The 25,107-nt window shown below is 43.1% G+C and overlaps 1 protein-coding gene across 3 annotated transcripts in view; it reads left to right on the plus strand.

Moving 5' to 3' along the window:
• The window catches only part of PROM2 (prominin 2), a 187,496-nt gene that overhangs the window by 65,459 nt on the left and 96,930 nt on the right, over nt 1-25,107 (plus strand). For all 3 annotated transcript variants that reach the window (XM_030201635.1, XM_030201636.1, XM_030201634.1), the window contains exons 5-6: nt 5,548-5,611; nt 14,793-14,882. In XM_030201635.1, the coding sequence (XP_030057495.1) occupies nt 5,548-5,611; nt 14,793-14,882 (154 nt within the window). The remainder of the gene's footprint in view (nt 1-5,547; nt 5,612-14,792; nt 14,883-25,107) is intronic.

Here is a 25,107-nt window from a genome sequence, read left to right on the forward strand (position 1 = left end):
TCCTCTCTCACTCTGGACCTCTGAAGCAGGAGCAGCAGCAGCAGGCGGCGTCGTCAACACAAGAAGAAAAACAAGCGCGGGGCCGCCTGCAGCAGCCTTCAGTCATGCGCTTTCAGCTCTCCCATCCTCTGCCCCCGCTGACGTCAATTTCCCGTTCCGGGAGCAGAGGACAGGCAGAGCCGACAGCGCATGACTGAAGGCTGCTGTGGGCGGCCCCGGGCCCGCGCTTGTTTTTCTTCTTATGCCGGCTGAACTGAAGTGGTGGCTCGGCGAAGCGCCTGTTTTTGTTCCTGCTGCTGATCAGGAGAGAAGCGGCGGCCGCAGCTGCATCAGTGGAGTTCAGCGGGAGAACGGGAGACTTGGCAGGTCTGCGCATTGGGCAGGACTGCCCTGGAGGACTCAGGCAGATCAGCTGTTCGGACGCGCAGCGGCGCGACTGTGACCAGCGTCGAGCGAGGCGAGCTGAGCTGAGCGCAGTGCTGCTTCAAATTTCAGCACTCCAGAACGAAGGTGGAGATGTCGGATCATGGATGGGCGGGCCTGGAGGGAAAGTGGGTGGGCCTGGGCCCACCCAGGCCCACCCGTGGCTACGCCCCTGCCCCACTGACGTCAATTTCCCGTTCCGGGAGCAGAGGACAGGCAGAGCCGACAGCGCATGACTGAAGGCTGCTGTGGGCGGCCCCGGGCCCGCGCTTGTTTTTCTTCTTATGCCGGCTGAACTGAAGTGGTGGCTCGGCGAAGCGCCTGTTTTTGTTCCTGCTGCTGCTCAGGAGAGAAGCGGCGGCCACAGCTGCATCAGTGGAGTTCAGCGGGAGAACGGGAGACTTGGCAGGTCTGCGCATTGGGCAGGACTGCCCTGGAGGACTCAGGCAGATCAGCTGTTCGGACGCGCAGCGGCGCGACTGTGACCAGCGTCGAGCGAGGCGAGCTGAGCTGAGCGCAGTGCTGCTTCAAATTTCAGCACTCCAGAACGAAGGTGGAGATGTCGGATCATGGATGGGCGGGCCTGGAGGGAAAGTGGGTGGGCCTGGGCCCACCCAGGCCCACCCGTGGCTACGCCCCTGGTAACAACATCTGAATGCCGAGATCCCACTATAGAATACTAGCGTAAGTCAGCATTGCCACACCAAAAATTTACATACCCTCAGTTACACCAGCCATAGAATTGGCATCAGTGTATAACTTACAGCGATAAATTGTGCGATAAGCTGGAGACACGATCATGTCAGCTTGACCTCTGCCCACCTGTACATCTCCTTGTTTTTATGCACTATAACACTTATAGAATAACACTCAGTGGATTAGATTCAGTAAATGGCGAATTTACTGAATTTGGACGCCGAAAAAAATGCACACTGAGCATATTCTATCAATGGCGCTCCGAGTTGAGTGCCGTTTATAGAATAGCACATAGAGCTGGGATCCGTGGCCAACTTTTGACACAAGGATTTACACAAACTGAAACCTGGTGTAAATCCTCGCACGTAAATTAGGCGTAGATCCCCAAAATTCTGTAATACTGTGCTGCAACTTTAGTGAATGCTCCTGATCCACCCATGCCCCTCCCATGGCCATGCCCCCTTTTCAGTTGTGCGCTAAAAGATCTTTATAGAATAGTGCTTAGCAAGATACTCACATAAATCTAAATTGTTGCCAATTAATGCCAATAATTGTTACTGGCCAATTATTGGTGCTAATTGGCTCATCACTCAAACTGCATGCATAAATTTGTACACACAATTTTGAGCGCCATATATAGAATCCAGGGGGGTATGTGTGATATTACATTTACACATGCACGGGTGGGTAGCTGCAGGCAGTAGTTATAGAATTGCCCTTCCAGTGGGTCATGTTATTGCTATACCCAAGGTAACCTAGCAGAAAATCTCAAATTTTCACCAGAATTAGCTTTACACAGCTAAGAACAAATATGTCAGCCCTGTGTATGTCCAAATCTCGTTCAAACTCAGAGTTCTAATTAGAGTGGCCACCGAGCCATCCCCAGAATGTAGAATATGATGGGAACAGATTGAGAGAAAGCTGAAGAGACAAGTATTTAATTTATTTATTGATTCCTCATGGTTCACTTCCAGTGGTGGATAAAGTTGGATGTCATCAGACTGCGAAATGCTAACAGAGATTAGACAGACTGCTAAAAGTAGAAATACAATCATAAATGGGAGATTTCAGTTACCCATCCCTCATTTCAATTGGGTGAATGTCTCTGCAGGGCAGACTAGGGAGGTGAAGTTTCTAGGTGCCATAAGTGCCTGTTTCATGGAACAACTGGTACAAAAACTGATGAGAAAGGGGTGACTTCTAATTCTTGGCAAAATACCGAGCATGGTGCAAGAGGTAATGATGGTAGAACTGCTTGGCAATAGTGATCACAGCAAAAAATCTGACATAATCACTGGAGAAAGAACAATATATAAAACTATTACAGAATAATTTTACTTTAAACATAGACCAGCCAAAATTGAAAGCAAGTTAATTGGTTGGAACAGCTGCCAACTGGTTAATGCTCATCTTGGCATTTTAAGCGACTTTTAACTTGCCTGGCTCGATTAGTGCCAAAAAAAGCCGGTAATATTGGAGACATTCCGGGGCATGACTGGTTAAGTCCTGATATTCAGAACTTAACCTGCCAGGCTTAGCGGGGCAAATAAGACCACATAAAAAGCAGACCTATCTTTGCCCACTAAGCCATAGCCTGTTAAGTCTGAATATCAACTTAACTGGTCATGTGCTAACCAGTGATGAAAACCCCAGATAATCAATTCTGGTCACTGGAAATGGCCTGGCATTGAATATCCAGGTTGAACGCTAGCGGCGGGCACTCAAAGAGCTGCCCACTGCCAGTTGAATATTGGAAGGGAGAGTGTCTAATAATATTAGGAAATTAATTAGAAGGCAACTAAAAGAAATAGCAAAAAGAGGAGCCAAACTTTTATGGGGGTCGTTATTCAAAATGAATCTGGTTATCAGAATCTACTAATGAGATATATCCCATGGAGCCTAATATTCATGCAGCATTTTGCTCTGCTGAAGAGTTTAAAATAAGTGATTTGCACCTTATTATTAAAAAATGAAATGTGATGAAGTTTGACGTTAATGAGAGCATTAAAGATTTGAAAAAATCAGAACCGATGAAGATTCAGGTGCATTGACATCAGTAAACTTTACACTGTTTGCACCATCTGAGGGTCGGACATCTATAAAAATAAAAATATTTAGGAAAGGCTGTTGATTAATTCTATTATAGTAGTTAAGCTTTTCCAAGAGAAAATTGATTTTTGTGTACCACGGCATGTATGCAGTGAGCAACTATCACAGATATATGCATATTTACAGAATAGTGCATATCTGACATGTATGTGGATATGTGTACATATAAATCCATATGTACTAGTATTCTAAACATTTACATGTAAATGTTAGCAATAACTTTATAGAATAGTCCATGGCCACTTACATTCATAAATGATCTCTTTTAGAATACCAATTAGTAGAAAAGTACATGCCATGATCTGATGGCATCTACTTTAGCAATGAGTGTGTGCATGTGGGCAAGGCATGAGTAAGGCATGCAGGTTCGCACATAAACTATAGAGTACTATACTGAAAATGCCTGTGCTTGCATTATTAGACTTTTACCAACATGCAATCACAGGACAATGAACATATCCTGCAGACAGGAATATATGGGATGAGAAGAATATGGTTGTAACACAGAAAAAACAATATTAAAAAAATAGAAAATGCTGCTAAAGATTTTAAATTTTTTTTAAAAACAGTTACCTTGTATTTAACTCTAAGCTCAATCGGAAGTCAATGTAATTAAACTAAAAGTGGAGTCACATGCACAAATTCCTAATAATAATACAGTGTCAGTATTCTGTGCTAGTTGAAGCACCTTAAGAGCAGACATTGGTAGGTCTTGCTATATTTTGAGGGGCATTTTCGATACAAAGTCTAAATCCAACTTTGGATGTTTTGTGGAAAATGTCCAAAAATCCAGTAGCGAACGTGGAGGGGCATAATCGAACAGTGCCAGCCAAATAGCTGGCCGGCCATCTTCAGGGCCGGCGCCGCAAGGGGGCGGAGCCAACCATATTTTCAAAATACGGTTGGGGCCGGCTAAATCGATCGCCGGGTGTAGAGGAGATGGCCGGCTTCGTTTTTCAGCCATAATGGAAACCGGGCCCGGCCATCTCAAACCTGGCGAAATGCAAGGCATTTGGTTGTGGGAGGAGCCAGCATTTGTAGTGCACTGGCCCCCCTCACATGCCAGGACACCAACCGGGCACCCTAGGGGGCACTTCTAAAAATTTTTTTAAAAAAAGCTCCCAGGTACTTAGTTCCCTTACCTTGTGTTCTGAGCCCCCCCCAAATCCCCCCCAAAACCCAATACCCACAACTGTACAACACTACCATAGCCCTAAGGGGTGAAGGGGGGCACCTACATGTGGGTACAGTGGGTTTTAGGGGGGGGGATTGGAGGGCTCACATTTTCCACCATAAGTGTAACAGATAGAGTGGGATATGAGCCTGGGTTCCCTTCTCTTCAGTGCACTGCACCAACCACTAGGCTATTCAAGGGACCTGCTTGCTGCTCTAATAGAACTGGCCATAATATCCTTTAGGCTGGTATGTACTGTTTCTTTCACATCTTTAGGGGCGGTGTGAGGAGGTCAGTGACCACTGGGGGAGTAAGGGGATAATGTTTTAATCTCTCCAGTGGTCATCTGGTCATTTAGGGCACCTTTTTCTGACTTAGACGTAATAAAACAGATCTAGACCAAAACGTCTAAACTGTAGCCCTGGGCGATTTTGTTTTGTTCCATTCTGGCAGAAAAAGGTCCAAGTTTTGGGAATGCCCGTGTTTATAGAGCTGGGAAACACATAACTGGTTAAGCGGATTTACTTTTATGCAGTCCTATTTATGCAGTTAACCCGTCCAGTTAAGTTCTGGAGGAGTGGCCTAGTGGTTAGAGTGGTGGACTTTGGTCCTGGGGAACTGGGTTCAATTCCCACTGCAGACACAGGCAGCTCCTTGTGATTAAGGGCAAGTCACTTAACCCTCCATTGCCCCAGGTACAAATAAGTACCTGTATATAATATGTAAGCTGCATTGAGCCTGCAATGAGTGGGAAAGCACGGGGTACAAATGTAATAAAAATAAAATAAAATAAACCATCCAAGTGCTGACTCCACCCCTGCAACACCCACAAAATAGCCGGTTTAGAGTTGGACACTGACCAGTTATTTTCAGTGGCACTAACTGTTAAATACTGCTGAAAATGAGCGTTTAGTCCTGAACAGGCAATTAAACCATCCAGGAGTAGTTTCTGGCCCTTTAAATCGCATTGAATATTGACCCCCCTTGTCTGTCTGTTTTGACTAGCTTGTAAGCTCCATTAAGCAGACACTGTCCCTCTTAGGTATATCTGTGTGTATAAATCTTTGCTAGTAGCAGTCATATTGGAATAACCAGGATGATAGTTATTAATATTTATTTGCTGTTGTGTTGCTTTTGTTTTTCAGTATCTAGAGATTATTGCAAATGAATTCTCCATTCCCAAAGACAAGGTCATGGCAGATCTTGAGGGTAAGTAGGTATTCTGATTCTAGGATGGAATTTGTTTTTTCTGAGGCAAAAGAATGATAGGAAATAGACCACGAACTCCTGAAACGAGGGAAGCAAAGTTGATGCTTTAAAAACACAATCTTTTAAACTCAGATGGGGCCGATACTGATCCTTCACAATAGCTAGGTGGAAGGCTTGGTGGAGCCCCTTGAGGTTAGCGGAACAGAAATATGTCACCTGATTCGAGGTCATAAATAGCAAGTTATATAATTAGGAGATGCATACATCTTCTATCTTCTTCATCATTACTACAAAGGTCTTTTTTAAGACCCACCTTTTGTGTCACAAGATTGAAAAGGCACATTATTGGAGATTTTTAATCTACTCATTATCTAAAGATCTTTGATCAATAAACATATTAAAGCATCAAGTTTGCTTCCCTCATTTCTGGAGTCTGCAGTCCATTTCCCACCGTTCTTTTGCCTCTACTATACCCTGTGGGATTTCAGAGTTCTCCACCTGGGTGGATTTCTACTGAATATTTTTTTCTGAGAGCATAAGTGACATTTTACCTTAATTTTCCCACTTTGGAAGAAAAACTTTCACCATTCTATGATTGTACAGTCCTGAGGATCCCACAAACACTGAGGTTTTCAGGATATCCACAGCGAATAAGAATGAGATCAATTGCATGCATTAGAGACTCCATATATGCAAATAAATCTCATGCTTACTCATTGTGGATATCCTGAAAACCCAACTGACTGCATGTTTTCCAGAATAGTTATGGGAAGCCCTGAGTCAGTTATCAAGTGCACTGCTGCATTAGCAAGTGCTAACTTTGCTAGCATATATAATTACTAGCACACATTAACAACGCACTAATGAACATTAATAACTCTAGCTGATAATTTGTGAGTGACAAACAGTATGCTTGGCAAGTATCAGGTAGGAATGAACAATTCTATATATTCTGTAAGGTGTATAGGTCCTGCCAGGTAGTTCATGCTCCCACTTGCAGAGGACACTGTGGACCTCCTGAGCTAGCAGGTAGTCCTTTTAAGCTCTGTGACCCATGCTTCCTGCTGGCTTCCACCTTGATTTCCGTCCAGAAGACATGTACCTCCACCTATCCAGCCTGATTGCAATAATTTGATTGCTGCCTGTATCCTCAATGTCAAGCTTCAGTTTGCTAGTGTCTTCAGTTGATTCAGTTTCCTGCACTCCCTTGTCAGTGAAGATCCCCTTTTTGGCTCCTTGCATTCTAGCCTGTCCAGATTAATCCTTCCATAACCCCCCCCCCCCCCCTGAAGACCCAAACTGAGGGGAAAGGTGACCTGCACAGGCAGAACATTCACATCTTCTCTAGCCTGAGCCTTCTCTCAACACAAAGTTTCACTCTCCCCCAGCTGACGCTGTAATAGCAAGCTCTGACCATGGAGTCAGCCAAGATAGCTTTGATTTTGGCCATCCATATGGAACTCTTGGTTGAGTTTATACCAATGTCTTGACCTTCTTATCATTATTTGGAGAACTCACAGACCTATAGGGGATCTCTGAACCAGTGCTCCATTGTTTTTATCCATTAGGCCTCTGATGTTCTGGATTACAAGTTCAAAGTTGGTTTTATTATTTCATTGTTAACTAAGGAAGCCTTCATATAGTTCCCCTGATTTCTGGTACAGATGTCTTTGTCTCTGCCTTCAAGCATGTCTTTAATGATCCAGGCCATGAAGTCTCAGCCTCTACCTCCCTCCTTTGGATTGCATAGGAAGTATGTATGTATGTATGATAAGCCAGTATTAATATTAAATAAAGATCTGTATGTTCAATGCACCAGGCTATCAATAACTGTATTATTAAACAAACATGGCCTCAAGGCTCCAGGGAGATGTAGTGAACAGCAAACAGTCCCTAATAGGAGACCCTCAAATCATTATAGGCCATTTAAAAGCCTGTAAAAAAAAAAGTAGAAAGAAAAACTCTCACAAAACAAAGGGAAATAAAAAATCCTACCCAAAAAAACAGGTAATTATGAAATAAATCACCATAGTGCAAAATATATTCAGTTCAAAATATCAAGAATAAAGCAATATGTGTACTCATCTCAAAAAGCCAAAAACATCTGAAATCCGCCAATTCACAGCTCCAATTGAGTTCCTCAATATTCTTTCATCAATCTCTAATAGTAATCCAAAGTGTCCTCATAGCCATACAAGCCTCGACAAGCGCCTCTTGTTTCGCATTCACTACTGCATCAGGAGAAGAACTGATGCAGCAATGAATGCAAAAAAGCAACCTTTGTCGAGGTTTGTATGATATGTGAACACTGTAAGGGGGTGTATATATGGGTAGAGCACAGGCATGCCATGTGCGTGTCTCCCAGTTAGGCGCTGAGTTTATAGAATACCATAACTACACACGTCACTTGGCATACCTAGGTATGCCAACTTACACATGCCATTGACATGACATACAAGGCTGCGCCTATACTTGGAAGCACCAATGCCAACCTTACACTAACATTCTGTAAGAGAATCTTGGCACCAAGATGACAATCCAGCTTATAATCGAAAAAGAAAAACGCCTATATTTCGACCCAAATCGGGAGATGGGCGTTTTTCTCGCAAAGGTGCCCAAATCGGTATAATCGAAAGCCGATTTTGGGTGTTTCCAACTGCACTCCGTCGCGGAAATGAATAAAGTTGATGGGGGCGTGTCGGAGGGGTGGTGGAGGCGGGACTGGGGCGTGGTTATCAGCTGAGGAGAGATGGGCGTCTTTAGCTGATAATCGAGAAAAAAGGCGTTTTGACCGCGATTTTGGGTCACTTTTTTTGGACCCTTTTTCTCACAAACAAGTCCCAAAAAAGTGCCCCAACTGCCCAGATGACCACTGGAGGGAATCGGGGATGACCTCCCCGGACCCCCCCAGTGGTCACTAACCCCCTCCCACCAAAAAAAAACCCCACTTTAAAAACTTTTTTTCCAGCCTGTATGCCAGCCTCAGATGCCGTACCCACCTCCATGACAGCAGAATGTGTTCGATCCTGTCACAGCCTTTCCCTGGGTCAGATGTGGCTCTCGGGTGCAGTACAGGGTCACATCAGCATTGCATTGTGGTGGGTGTAGGGTATTGGGCTCCGTGATTTCATTAGCTTGTGTTACAGTCTCACGATGTTGGTAGTTGGTAGGCTCTTCTCCCATGGTGCTTTTCCCCCTGCCTACTGGGTCAGAGTGTGCCCTGTTGTGTTTCCTGTTGTAGTCCATGCGGTAGTGGGCATTTTTGTAAGCCAGTTTTAGTTCCCTTTCCTGTGTTAGCCATGTTAGAGAACTTAGTTCTTACCTTGAATGTGGCTGAAAGAGGGCATTGTACAGCATTCTGCCAGCTCTGACCTACCGCTAATCTCAGTACGAGGGAGACTCGTTGCCAGTGGGGCACAACCTCTGATCTGCAGTTAACTGTGAGTAAACGCGGTTATTCCAATAAAGGACGTTTTCGGAGAGATTGGTCTTCAGGTGTCAACTGGTGTGCCAATGTTATACAGCAGCAACAAGTCCTAGAGGCCTACGTGTATGCAGGTCCCTGGAGCACTTTTAGTGGGTACCGCAGTGCACTTCAGCCAGGTGGCCCCAGGCCCATCCCTCCCCCCACCTGTAACACTTGTGCTGGTGAATGGGAGGCCTCCAAAACCCATTGTACCCACATGTAGGTGTCCCCTTCACCCCTAAGAGCTATGGTAGTGTTGTACATTTGTGGGTAGTGGGTTTTGGGGGAGGGGGGTTGGGAGCTCAGCACCCGTGGTAAGGGAGCTATGCATATGGGAGCTTTTTCTGAAGTCCACCGCACTGACCTAGGGTGCCTAGTTGGTGTCCTGGCATATCAGGGGGGCCTGTGTACTACGAATCCTGGCCCCTTCCACGACCAAATTGCTCGGATTAGGACGTTTTTGAGCTGGGCATTTTTAGTTTCCATTATCGCTAAAAAAAAACAAACGCCCAGCTCAAAAACGTCCATTTTTTCAAAAATACGGTTCGGCCCGCCCCTTCACGGACCCGTTCTCGGAGATAAACGCCCATGGAGATAGGCTTTTGCGTTCGATTATGCCCCTCCACATATCTCTGTTATTTAAATTTCAGTGCTGTTAAAAGTGTATATGTTTGAGACTGTTTCATGGTAGTCCTATTATTAGGTTTTAATTTGCTATTCTCAAGTTTACTTCATTTATTGTATTTATGTTTACATTTGGTCATTTTTACTATTGTTATGCTGTTAATAAAATTGTAAATTTAATGTTAAACTGTACCTGCAGTACACCGCCTTGGGTGAATCTCTTCATAAAGGCGGTTGAAAAATCAGTGCATTTTGTCTAGCAAAAAAGATGCCGGTACTCAAATGCCAGGCCACCCTTCAGGGGTAGAGTGATCATTGAGGGACTCACCCCACAATAGCCAGGACCCCTGCAACCAGTCATAGAATCTATGACAAGGCAGAATTTGTATGTAGAACCTGAGCTCTTTCATTAAAATACGAGAACCACGGGTCAAGTTTAGCAGACGGTGGAAAAGGTGCCGGTACTCAGTACCCCCAAGTACCCCCTCAAAAAAATCCCTGACAATAAGTAAATAAATATAAAATTGTCAATAAGCGCATGACATTGGGGTACCTAGATTGAGGTGTCACTTTATGGAACTGTCCCCTTTATTTCTTTGGTTTCTATTTAAATCTTACAGTCACTAGGTCCTGTCTGAGAGTCGCCTAGCAGTTTGTGGTCCTTGCAATCATCTCCAATCCTCAGGATTATTCTGAAGTGTTTCTTTAATCAGTGTCTGGGCTGATAACCCATTCACAGTGAGCATCTTTCAAGGTCTTTTAGTATGTAAGGTTTTTTAATCTTAGTTACAGATTGAGACAAGGAGCAAGTACGTCTTCTCTGAGCAGCAACAGAAAGAAGAGTAATTGAACAAGTAAACACTACAATACAGGAGGCAGTCAGTAAGAGAAAACACTTTTCCATCTCTTACTTAAGTGCCTTATAGTTTATGGCAGGGGTGCTCAATTTTGGTCCTCAAGGTCCATAACACAGTTAGGTTTTCAGGATTTCCACAAATGAATATCAGAGACGCGAAGGGTTGCCCACCCCAGTGCTGGAGATTTACCACCGCAATGCTGGAGATTGAAGGCCAATGAGTGAGGTTTTTCTCGTGGTCCTCAGCCATGCCTAAAACTAGTTCTGGCAGATTCACAATCCAAAAACTGACATCTTACAATCAACTAATAGAAAATAAAATTCTTTTTTTCTACCTTTGTTGTCTGGTCATTTCATTTTTCTTATTGTGTTGGTCCTAGTATCTGGTTTCTGTTTTCTTTTCTTCTGTCTTTTTTTTTTGTCATTGCAACCAGTCCATTTGACATTTATTCTTTCTCCATGTATATTATCCATCTTCCCTTTGTCCCTATCCTTCCCCCTATGTTCAGCATTGCCCCTCTGTACCGCTATCCTCCCATATCCAACATTGCTCCTCTCTGTACCTGCCCCTCCTGTTCAAGACTGTCCCTATTTTCTTATCCTCCTCTGTCCAGCATCACCCCTTAGTGTCCTTATCCCTTCCAGTGCCTAACAGCACTGCTGTGTACCTGTTTATATCTCCTCTCTATCTAGCATTGTCCTTCTGCATACCCACCCCATCCCACATCACCCATCTGTGTCCTTGTCCCAGTGCTCTCCCATACCTGGCATCTCCCTTCTGTGTTCCTGTCGCTTCTCCCCACTCTCTGTCCTTCCTGTCCAACATGGTCTCTCTCTGGACTATGCTTCACCCACTCCACCCCCAAGTGGTTCAGCATTTCTCTGTCTTTGTCCTCTTTGACCCAGCCCAGCATCTCTTCCCTTCTCTTCCATACATTCCCCACAAGCTGGAATTTTTCCCACTCTCCTCCCCATCTCCCCAGTTACCTCCCAGTCCTGCAACTCCCCCTCTCTCCCCTGCTTCCTCACCCATAGTCTAGCATGATCTCTCCTGTCTTCCTCCCCCACAGATCCAGAACCGTAACCTTAACCTCAACCTCAACCTCACATTCTCCCCTCCCTTGGTGATTCCAGCACCCCCACCATCACTGGTGAGTCTGGCACCTCTTTCCCCCCCCCCCCCCCCACATCCCCGGTGAGTCCAACACCAATCCTTCCACCCCCCCCCCCCATAACTCCAGCGTGTCTCCCTTCTGACCTCCGTGGGTGCAGCCCCTCTTCTCTTCCTCCCTCAGCGACCCTTGTTCTTAGGCTTCAAGCTTTTCTTCTTTTCTGGTAAAAGGTAGCAAAAACTCCGCCTGGGCCATCCCTGGTTTCTTCTCTGTGCCACAACCCGCCCTTCTGATACAACTTTCTGTTTTATGCTTGTGCAGTCCGCGGCAGAGGGAAGTAGCTGGGGATAGCCCAAGCTGTGTTTATGCTACCTTTTACCAGCAAAGAAGAAAAGCTTGAAGCCTACGGACAATGGTTGCTGAGGGAAGAAAAGGGAAAAGTGCTGGACTTGGGGAGAGGAGAGAGAGAGACATCGGAACTGTGGCAGAGATGAGCAGAGGAAGAGAAGAAGAAAGAAGGAAACGAAAGAGATAGAAAGATGCTGCATCGAGTAGTGAGGGGGAGGATGCCAATGTGTGAGATCGGGTCATTGAAGCGTGTGAGCTGGAAAATGGGTCCAATTGCGTGTGTCACATGCCAAATGCATGTGACTTGGTATATCTGGAATATGCATGAGATCTATTTGCATAGAATGGTGGCAGTGCATGCAAATAGATTTTATGCATATTCATTGGGGAAATCCTGAAAACCCATCTGGGTTGTGGGCCTCGAGGACCAACATTTAGAGCCCCTGGTTTATAGTTTCATCTTTATTTGATATATCACCTATCACAAGGATATCTAAGTGCTTTACATATCAAAAATCAAACACAGAATGAGGGGAATAGACAATATGGAGACACAAAAGTGGCCTTGCTTATAATAGGTATTAACTTACTAAAAGCACAAACGTAAATCCATTGAAATAACTACAATCACAAGGACACAAAAGGAGGAGAGGAATTATCAATAAAACAAAGCAATAATCAGCTGTTGCAATAGAGAGCCAAAAGTAACATTTTAAAAACAAGAAATAGATGAAATTTCAAGAATTTAAAGAAAACAGTGCCATCTACTGGTTTTACAATAGATTACACGTTTTAACATATAACTCTTTTTTTTTATCTCGCCACTTTCAGGTGACTCACATTGGCCATTGTCAAAGAATAGATGCTGGAATCAATGGATCATTGGTCTGACCCAGCAATTATGTTCTTATAATAAAGAGTGATGACAGTAGCACTCTAAGCTCTTTTAATACTCTAGCTCATAGTTTCTCAAACCTGTCCTGGGGACCCCACAGGCAGTCAGGTTTTCAGGGTATCTATAATTAATATACAGGAGATAAATCCGCATTCATTGGCAATCTAACACATGCAAATTTATTTCATGCATATTTGGTGTGGATAGGTATTCTGAAAACCAGACTGACTACGGGGTCCCTAGGACAGCTTCCAGAAGCCCTTCCCTTGTGCCTCAGTTTTTTCTTTTGTTACATCTAAATAGACTCTTTCTCCTGTAAATGAATAGAGTGCTACTTCTCTTATCGTTGTATTCTTGACATCTTGAATACTTTAATCCCTTCTTTAGTTGTTATGGCACAAACTTATTTCCCTTTTCTAAAGTAACATAACACAAGCTCCCATTATATGTCCTCCTGCACTTAGATTTCAATGATGTTCATTATGTAAAGTACTGTTCTTCTCCCTTTTTTTATTCTACTGTTCTTTGTGAATAAAGTATGGCCTGGTAGCACTGAATCCATCCCTCTCCCCCTTCCCCAATATTCAGCCGGTGGCAGGCAACACTTTAACTGCCTGCTGCTGGTATTCAACCCAGATATTCAATGTCGGGCCATTTACGGCAACCGGCATTGAATATCTGGGTTTTTCCAACACTGGCTAGCATATGACCAGTTAAGTTGATATTGAGATTTAATTGGCCATGGCTTAGCGAGCAAAGATAGGCTTCTTTTTTATGCAGCCTTATTTCACCATTAAGAGCTAAATTCTATAAATGGCACCCAAAAAATTGGCGCCAAAAAAGCGTTACTCTATAAGCTGCAGTTTATGGAGTTGCACTTACAGCTGGGAATCGCACCTAACTTTTGGTGTGGCTATTTACTACTACTACATATAATTTCTATAGCACTACTAGATGTACGCAGCGGTGCTATTTGCATTAACTGAAACGTGGTGCAAATGTACATGCCTTCATTAGTCACATACCCCGTTATTCAATAACAACACGCATTCATTTTAGGAATGCCTCTGGTACGCCCATAACCCTTCCATTTCCGTGCCCCTTTTTCAGATTGTGTGAAAATGTATGCACGTAAATGTTAATTAAAACAAATTAATGCCAATAATTGCTTTTTAAAAAGCCAATTATTGGCACGGGTTAAATCATTACTCAATTAAATTGTACGTGCAAATTGAATGTTTGCTTAAATTTATGCACGCAATTTATGGCGACATTTTTAGAATTAGAATGTAAGACTGGCTATTTAAGTTCCAAATATCAGGACTTAACCGGTCATGCCCCCAGAACGCCCTGAACATTACCCACTTTAGTTTCGGCACTAACTAGGCATTTTCGGTGGTGATAAGTGGTTAAATGCCACTGAAAATGACCAGTTATCCACTGAGACGTGAGTTAACTAGTCGGCAGCCATTCTCAGCCAGTTAACTCATGCTGAATATCAGGCCCATTATATTTCTCACTGCTCTATATATCTGTAATACCAACAACATCCTGTCTCTATCATGAAGTCTTCAGGTATAGTATTTTATCAAGTACCTATGCATGTGGCTGTTTGGAAATTTCTCCTTCCATTCCTGTCAACTATTGCTTTATCTTCATTTCTACCCTACTATCATCTTTGTTATTCATACCTGCATTTGGAAAGTTTTCATATTTGTACTTCTCAAATTACTTCATATATTTGTTGGAGGTAGCAGTGTGTTTAATTCAGCCACCACCCACCTCATCATAACATGGGAGTGGCAGATACCCTCTGGCACTAGGAATGTATTACACATTGTACTCTGGTTATAAATGACCTGATGGTTTCTTCTTTGCAGATATTGGGCATGTCATTGGCCTCTCTGTCTATTCCAATCTCAACCAAACTATTTTGCCATTGTTGGTGAATGCTGAGAAGACTGCACAAGGTAATAGAATCATTCACCTATGAACAGGATATGTGCAGAACCAAAGGGACAGGGGGACAAAATCAGATGAGTTTTCCTTTCTAATACACTGTACAAGTTCTTTGTTACTTTGGGCAGACCGCTGTGGAGTTGATTTAAGAATTTTCTCCCAATGACAGGATAAATGAAACACTTGAATTCACAAAGCAAGTAAATCTAACAAGTTACTTTACCTCATCAATAAGTCTTTGAAAACTGGCCTCAATTTAGCTTTAATTCTAGCCTTGCTGCTATGAACTAACGAGCAAATTATTTGAGGCTGTTTGTTAAATAACTTAAATATTGTTAAATAACTTAAATATCCCCAATCTATAGTTAAATAAAGCTGCTAAGAAACCTGACACATCTCTGAAAAGCAAAGCAAATTACATTTATTTGGTATTTAGCTCCCACTCTCCATTGCTTAATATATTGCCATTTCTAACACACGCTACATACAATTCATGAGACTGAGCATCCCTTCTGAGCTGATATCACCAACAATCAGGATTTACAGTATTGGTGGAAGTTTAAATAGGTGTCACTTGATCACAACTCCTTGGTGTTAACATTTAGTAAAACTGGGCCTAGACTTGAGAAGACTTCATTCCTTAGCATCTCCAATCTCACATCCCCAACTGAGAGTACACATAATCAAATACCTTGGGAAGAATGATTATGAGATGGGGAATATAACACCAGATGATTTCCAACTATATTGGGGCACCCAACTTTACAATCTTTAAACTCCATTGCCAAAATCTTAAATCAAAATCTAAAAATCACCAATAGTCAATGCAATGCTGCCAGAACTATAATGCTATGACTCCATTTTGGAAATCCAAACAGAACACTAACTGTCATAAGATCTGCACAAATTACAATTACTCTGATGTTTAGGAAGACCATTTTAAATGGAATTACAGTATTCTACCTTGTGATGACCATTGCATGTGTGACCAATAATAAATCCTCCTGCTGAACTGTAAGAATGGCTGGAGGTTCCATAAACTATACAGCTGTAGAAAAGACTTCATTGCATTAGAAATCTGTGTATGCTCACTTATTATCCCATATTCTTACTTCCAATTTCAGAGACTGCACAGAGTTCTGTGAAGTCTGCCTTTGTAGCACAGAATGGCACAGATCAACAGCCAACCTCCTTACAGATTCACTGGTCCAGCCTGGGAGGAGGTGCTACACGGCCACAGGTGGGGCTGCTTCCTCCTCTGCTTTCTTGGTTCCCAGTGGTTCCTTTAAGCTGAGGCTGCACGGAGGCCTACTGTGGCTCAAAGAAACAGTCGGGCCCAGGATGGCAGAGGACCAGAAATCAGCCTGATGTGTGGCTCTGCAGCTCCTCCTCCTACCATGCTGGACTGGTGAGTATGCAGGAGGGGAGGGGGTCTGGAAATGATGTATGGATTGTGGGTGAAGAGAGGGCAAAAGTAGAGACTAATAGACGATTCTTTATTATATCAGAGATATCTCTGATATAATAAAGACTGTTGGACTCACGTCTCCAGTGGTGAATGTCTATTAGTCTCTACTTTTGCCTTCTGTGATTCGTCATCGTAGAGAACTTTTTCTGTTCTATATTTTGGGTGAAGAGAGGGAACTGAAAAAAAGTGGATGGAGTGTGGCTGCAGGGAGGGAGCTGAAAAAAAGGTGGGTGCAGGGAAGGGGGCTGGAAAAGGATGAATGAGGTGTGTGCACACCATGAAAATGGGGTGGAGGTCTACATTAAAGTGCATGGGAAACTGCAGTGGGAGGGTATTTCATGCCAGGGGGAGATGTCAGCCCTTATAATAGGGACATTTTGAACAAAAGAAATTACAAATACATTGTGCAGAATTTTGCAGGATTTGCAAATTTTGTGCACAGAATTTTGAATTGTTTTGTATAGAGTGCAGGGTGGAGAGCTGTTCCTTCTTAGCTCAGATTCTATTTCCAGGACATGGTGATGCAGCAGCCAACTCCTTCAGGACGGACTAGGATTTGTGGGATTCTTGTTCCTTCCATTCTGTGACAGAGGGGGATTTGGCTAGTGGTTGTATTAATGACATTGTTTTATTTTAAATTGTATTTTTGATTGTAATATTTTGTTGGATTGCTGTCTGATTGAATAATTATGTTGTCAACTGCTTTAAGTCTTCTTTGAGAGAAGCAAGGTATGAATGAAATATAATGTAATACATACTTAAAGTGTGAGAAGTAGCCTCCACATGCTGTGTTTCTACCCATCCAGACACACACCTGATAACATACTAGTAACCACCATAATGCAGTTTCCCTCTGTCCGAGCTGGATTTGCATATTCAATCAACTTCACAATGATTATTAAGACACAACAGATTTTAACTTTGGTTTGACAATGCTAATTTGGTTGCTTAAGAAAATCAGTGCCTGCCTGGACTGAACCTGGGCTATTGTCAGTTTCCATGGCCATATTTCAACTCTCTTCCTGAATCATGAGTATATTAAATACCAAACTATATTAATCAGCTACTAGGACATTTGAATTGCAATAATAAAAACACAGCAGGTTCAGATGGTGTTTAACTTTATCCTTGCATTCAGTGGCACTGTCTATTTAAATAGCACTGCTGAAGACATGCAAAAACACTGGCATTCAGCAGCGAACACCACCGCATTTCAACACAAGGAAGACCTCATATTGCTGTGGCCTAACATGCATGTATCAGTTATATGTATATCAGCTGAAATTTCACTGTTGTACATCTGACTTTGAGCTGGGAGCCATAACTCCAGCTCTTCCGCCTCAAATATTCAAACCTTTTCTGCATATGGGGTAGTTCTAGGCACATAAATCAGCATTTAGAAAATTATACCAGGGTCTGCAGACAAAACTAGGTGCACAGATCACTGCTGGGCAAATTCTGTAAAGTGGGCGCTGACATTTAAGTGCCAAATGCTAGAAATCTGGTTGCACGCTATTTTGTAACCATGTACATTTCATCAATAGTGTGTACTTTGCAGGTGGGTGGTAACATGGCAGTGTTTAGGAGGGGCATGAGTGAGGCACACACATATATTTATAGACAACTATAAATTACATGCAAATCTCTGGAATCAGCATTTGCACCAGATCCATGGCTGGCACAAATGCTCACACCTGACTGCATACACACATATTTACCCATTTAGACTAACACTCTATAAAGGAAAGTAGGCACATCTTTATGATAAAGGGGATGGAACTCCTCTCATATGAGGAAAGCCTAAGAGGTTAGGGTTCTTCAGCTTGGAAAAGACACGGCTGAGGGGGGATATGATTGAGGTCTACAAAATCCTGAGTGATATAAAATGGGTAAAAGTGAATTGATTGTTTACTCTTTCAAAAAGTACAAAGACTAGGGGACACTCAATGAAGTTACATGGAAATACTTTTAAAACAAGTAGGAGGATATATTTTTTTCGATCAATGAGTAGTTAAGCTCTGGAACCTGGAGGATGTGGTAACAGCGGTTAGCATGTCTGGGTTTAAAAATGTTTTGGACAAGTTCTTGGAGGAAAGGTCCATAGACTGTTATTGAGATGGACATGGGGGAAGCCACTGCTTGCCCTGGGATTGGTAGCATAGAATGTTGCTACTATTTGGGTTTCTGCCAGGTACTTGTGACCTGAATTGGCCACTATTGGAAACAGGATACTGGGCTAGATGGACCATTGATCTGACCCAGTACAGCTATTCTTATGTTCTTATAGAACTGACCTCTGTTTGCCTACTTTTGTGCATCTGAAAAGTAGGTGTTCCTGGGCAGGGCCGCCGAGATGGGGGGGGGGGGGCAGGGGGGACAAAATTCCCTGGGCCCAGGCCTCATCTGATGTAACTTGTACGAGGGCAGGACACAGGGAGGGAAGGCCCGAAGGGAGGTGATCTGCAGACTACCGCTGCCGTTCTTCTTTCACACTGAGTGAGGTCGAGGTGAGGTGCTATGATTTGAATTTAGGGGGGCCAGTCCAGTGGTGGATGGAGGGGGGCGGGTGGAGGGGGGCGACGACGACGACGATGACCTCGGGAGGGTGGTGGGAGCGGGGCCCCGGGGCCCGGCCTAGTCTCTCGGCGGCCCTGTTCCTGGGGATGGAGTTGGGTGCTTATGAAATGCATCTATTATGCCTATTCTATAAAGAAAAATAGGTGGTTACTTTTCTTTATAGTATACTAGCATGAATGGGTGAAAACACACTTACATGTAAGTTACAAGCACTTGCATCAGTCCTACAGCTGGTATAAATGCCCAGGCCAGGTTGTGAGCTAGAATGCACTTACCCCCTAATTCTATATATGGTGCTCAAAAATTGCACATGCAAATTTAGGCACATGCACAATTTGAGCATGCAATTTAATTGCATACTGAGCCAATTAGCACCACTAACTGGATGCTAATAATCAACTACTGGCACTAATTGGCAATAATTGAATTTTACGTGCACAGCTTTATAATTGGTATTCTATAAAGATGTGCATGTAAATTTTAATGCACAGATCTGAAAGGGGGTCGTGGCCATGGGAGGTGCATGAGCAGGTCGGGGCGTTCCTAGAATTTGTGCACAGTTTTATAGACTAAGGCAGACCCACACCTAATTTAGGTGTGAGGATTTACGCCAGATTTCTGTTAGTATAAATGTTTGCGCTCAGAATTGGGCATAGATTCCAGCACTAAATGCTATTCTATAAATGGTGCCCAACTTTGAGCTCATTTTTCTGGCACCTAGTGCCATTTATAGAATTTAGCCCATAACATACTGTTCAGCTAGTCACTATTCTATAAGAAGTCATTTATGTATATAAGTGGCCATTAATGCATGTAAATGACTAAAACACTGCCATTTATATGCCTTCTTGCTGCCTACAACTAAACAGGTCCTTATAGAATTATGCCCTAAGCTTGTGCAAAATCACAAATCTCTTCTCCTATATTTAATACTGCTATGGAGCAAATCTAAATTTAGGCACCTGATTTTGTATGAGTGCATAGGCTTAGGGGAAAGTATGAACTTACTTTCCCTATATAAAATAGGCATATGTTAAGCACACATGTATAGAATGTTTGTAAATTTGGGAAGCTCGCCAGGTGCCCTTGGCCTGGATTGGCCGCTGTCATGGACAGGATGCTGGGCTCGATGGACCCTTGGTCTTTTCCCTGTGTGGCATTACTTATGTACTTATGTATGTACAGCTCCCTTTAAGGCCTAATCACCTTGCTGTAAAATTACCCTCAGACTGGCTTATACTCATGCAAATTATCCGGCCGATATTCAGAGCCATTTAGCCATCCAAAAATGGCTGCTGACCGCTTAAAAAGTGCTTCAGCACCTAGCCGCTAATATTCAGCATGAGATAATCGCTTATCTCCACTGAGTATTGCCGGTTATCGCCAAAAAGATAACCGGTTATATTGTGCAATAACCAGCAATATTCAGCACTAGCCAGCTAAGCTTAGAAGCCAAATCAGACTGCCTAAATAGCAGTCCTATATTTGCCCCCTATAAACTTAACCAGCCAGCGCTGAATATTGAAATAACTGGTTATGTTTGAACTGGCCAAAAAAAAAAAAAAAAACAGATTTTCAATGCCAGTGACTGGAAATGGCCCAGGATTGAATATCCAGGGTAAGCACCAATCATGGCACTTAGGCGGGCTGCCTCCCGCGGACTAAATATCAGCCTCTATGTAAATAAGGGCCCAAATTTCTTTTTTTAATTCCACTTATGTTGTCATTGGTTAAGCAACTCTGAATACCAGCCTTAAAGCATTTAGATTAGTAACAGATGCATCTGATCCCCCTACAGTACCCCTGAAGCTCCACGACAGATCACAACAACAACAAAAGATTTTAAGAACCACCAGTTTTACCAACAGGGAACCTTCCCATCTACTACCTAGATGCAAGCCTCCTAACTGCATGGTGATATGGCTCCTGAAGTTTCCTCACATTAAACTAAAGAACAACTTGATCCATTTAGGGAATAGAAAGACATAGGGGCCCTTTTACTAAGCCACGTAAACATCTATGCGCACCCAACGCACACCAAAATGGAGTTACCACCTGGCTACCGAATGTTTCTTGCAGTAATTTCATTTTTGGCGCATCCGATACACGCATCCAATTTTTTTTTTTGTGCGTACGTATTAGGCGCGCGCCAAGTGGCATTTGATATGCGTAGGTCATTACCACCTGGTTACCGTGTGAGACTTTACCACTAGGTCAATGGCTGGCGGTAAGGTCTCAGACCCAAAATGGACGCGCGGCAATTTTCATTTTGCAACACATCCATTTTTGTAAAAAATTTTTAAAAGGCATTTTTTTACAGGTGCACTGAAAAATGATTCTGCACGCGTCTACACTACTACAGGCCATTTTTCAGCGCGCCTTTGTAAAAGGGCCCCATACTAAAGCTGTCTTTCAAGCCCCACAGCAACAGCTGGACTTAAGCTGGTAAATCCTGCTCTTGCACGATAGATGCAGCACAGGAACACAGAGGACATTTAGTCTAATAATCCACTTTCATTAGCTAAGAAACATTCAACACTGTAAACAGCCTCACCACTAAAACAAGTCTAGGAGGTATTACCTAGAGCTGTTGTTCTCAAACCTATCCTGAGAGACCACCAGCCAGTTAGGTTTTCAGGTTATCCCTAATGAATATGCAAGAGAGAGATTTGCATATAATGAAGGTGACAGGCATGCAAATGTCTCATATTCATTAGGGATATCCTGAAAGTCCATCTGGCTGGTGGGCCCCAAGGACAGGTTTGAGAACCACTGAACTAGTGCATTCAGCATGTTAAGACCAGTTCCTATTTCTAATCCCCCACACTGTGAAAGAGATAGCTCATAGGATGGCAGTCACCTCCTCAGACTTCAAGGGCATTATATTTCAGAATTATCACACAAGAATTTTTAAAAAACACCAATCAGCGTAATTCAGCAGGGTGAGAGTCATGCTAATCTGTAATTAAGGAGAAAAGCTAAAATTGGTGCAATTAAACTACAAACTGTGGCAATTAAACTATAATTCCACACATTTTATTCCAGACATACATTATTTCATTGCATTGAGTTAACCACATCACGGCTGTATACTAGTGATCAGGAGTCCAAAATCAAACCTGATCCATTCATAAGGACATGTCGAAACTCGAAGACAGAGTAAACGCATTCCACATTTTCTACACAGCAGCTGCCAAGAAACACCCACGTCTCCCTTCCTCTATCATCTCATGAGACCACATCATTTCATACAATTTACAAGAAAAATGTGGTTTTGCCTTTAACTCCTCAACTAAAATGACAGCAACATCAGGCTCCCTCCTTCCCTCCAGCCAGGAGGCTGGTCTAAGACTGTTGCTACAAATCCCTTCTCCCCTCACTGATTACACAGACCTGTCATACTAATATAGACCTTAGTGATATGGCTGAAAATGGGAGACAGCCTGGAATTCTTAAAGCTCATATGAACAGCTCCAAATGTTGTCATGAAGGACAATAGCTCATGATTTGTTTTCCCAGTTGAAAAAACTTATCTGGAACTACATGACCAGTTTAAGTTCAGTGTTTCAGGGTGCTGAATGTTTATTTCAAGTACATATATAAATAGATTCATAGATGGATGGATAGACACACTTGACATAAGCATTCAGCACCCTGAAGCACTGAACAAACTGGTCACATAGTTCCAGAGAATTGTCCTGGTTAGTGAAGCCAGGCAGGACCAGCCTTAAGCAGGGGCAACAGAGGTGGCCGTACAGTGCTCCAGGGGGCCCCGCAGTTAACCAAGTCAGCACCTCTTTTCCCTCCCCTCTGCCCCTGAGTCCAGCATCTCACCCTTCCCGTCCACAGTCCAGCATCTGCCTCTCTCTCTCTCTCTCTCTCTCTCTCTCTCTCTCTCAACCCCTCCCACCTGGTGGTCTGGCACCTTCCTCTCTCTCTCTGACTCCCCTCCCCCCAGTTGTACCTTAAATGGTGTCTCTTCTTGAGTCTACAACTCACCAGCGGCAGCAGTGATTCACTTGCACTGCCGGGGACTGGTCCCGGAAACTTACCGCTGCAGCATCCCGCCCCCTATGACATAACTTCCTGTTTCCACAGGGGTGAGATGCCACAGAAGGAAGGTTCTAGAACCAAACTCCGGCAGTGCAGGTAGATTGCCAGCAAACTATAGACTCAAGGAGAGACACAGTTTAAAGTACAACATGGGGGAATGTCAGAGAGAGGGGGAGATGCTGGAACACAGGGGGAGGAGCTCAGAGAGAGGGGCAGACAATGGACCATGATGGTGGTGGTGATTCATTTGAAATCTTAAGTTGAGGGGCCACCACACTTTTCTGCACAGTACCTTGCAATTTCTAAGGCCGGCCCTCAAGTCAGGTATCTCTGTCTCCTATACTGCTTGGGTTTAGATGAATAGAACTCTGGACTGGATGAACTTTCCTTTCACATGAAGGTTAGTGGCCGAGGAGGCAAGGAGTCAAAGACAAAGATTTGAACTATGCACAGGGTTTTATACCCCTGGGAAGTTCCCTCCAAAACTAGACTCCTCCCCTGATTAGAATAGTGGACTCAGGGGAAACTCCTCTCTAGGAACCAGTGATATCATGGTAAAAATAGAGCCTATAGTTGTCCTGTGAACACCATTTAAGCAGGACTGTAAGCTCTCTCTCTCTCTCTCTCTCTCTCTCTCTCTCTCTCTCTCTCTCTCACTCTTCCCATATATACCTAAATATTCAGCAGGCAGCAATCTGTGTTTTTTGGCCATCAAAGGCATTATTCCCAGATATTCAATGCCAGGCCATGTCTAGTCACCAGCACACACTGAATATCCAGTTTTGTGTTGCCAGCTAATCCCTGTCCAGTTAAGTGCAATACTTAACTGCATAAGTGAAAAAGAGGATAAAGATAGAACTGAATTTTATGTGATTCGATTTGTCTGGTTAACTTAGGCAGTTAAGTGCTGAATATGGACTCTTAATCGTGTAAGTGCTGACTCCGCCCCCACATTGCCCACAAAATAGCCAGCTTCTTGTCTGGCAGTTAGTGCTAGTATGCAGAGATGCTAAACTGTTCAGTGCCATTGGATATCAGTGGATAACCCCACACAAGCTATGTGTGGGTGAACCCAGGGTCTCTACAAATATGTAGAGACCCTGGGTTCCTGCTTTAAGGGTGCTTGCTGTGACGTATTTATATGTATTTTAAGAAATCAACCAAGCAAATATAATAGCAGCAGCCTGCACTTCAGCAGCTCTGATTACTGGAATAAATCCAATGATTTATTTTGTAATACACTGGTTTTCTTGCCCTTGGACCATAAAATGACTTGCAGAAAAAAAAAGGCAAAAACACTGCTTTTCTTCACATTAAAATAATTCGTTCTGTATTGCTTATCAGCACTGGAAATTAATTTCACAGACCTTTCAAATGAATCCATGTTAATTAAAAAAAAAAAAAACTTCTGCATCAAGACATGAATCACATATACCATGGGAAAATTACACATGAAAGAGAATTTGAGACCTACTCTTTAGGGGCTATCAGATGTAAGATTAAGATGGGGAGAGGTCACATGACCTGTGAGAGGTGGACACCTAAGGACAGTGCTCTGATTGACCTTTTTATTTTTTTAATGAATAGCTTCCTTTTTGGTTCATTTGATGTGTAAAGGTCTGCTAAAGTATAATGGCTTCTAAAACCTCCAAGGGAGAATCGATGTTTGCAGTGCATACTGCGTTTAAGCGATCTAAACATGAACCAGCATCTCCTGAAAAAATGGTTCCAGCCAAACTGGATTCAGGCTCAAGTGAGGTGATTCTCTCTGAAATTCATGCCCTTTGAGAGCTAATTCAGACTAATTTAAATGTCACAGTAGAATTAAAAAATGATTTAGCTGCTCTTTCAACTCAGTTTGCTTTAAATAGGGTAAAGCTAAACATGAAGGAGAATAAAATTGCTGTATATGAAGTACAAATTACTGATATGTGGCACTCTTTAAACAGAGTGGATATTTTACAATGAGAACTGGAAGACTTAGCTAACCACTCTCGTCGAAGTAACGTACAACTTCTCGGTCTACCTGAGTCTTTAGAAGGTGGCAATATAATAATTATCTTCAGGCCTTCATTACTAATATTCTTGGAATATCCTTCGAACCCAACTCAAGATTGAAAGAGTTTATCGAGTTCCCT

The sequence above is a fragment of the Microcaecilia unicolor genome, chromosome 4 (genome assembly GCF_901765095.1).
Source record: "Microcaecilia unicolor chromosome 4, aMicUni1.1, whole genome shotgun sequence".
NCBI lineage: Eukaryota > Metazoa > Chordata > Amphibia > Gymnophiona > Siphonopidae > Microcaecilia > Microcaecilia unicolor.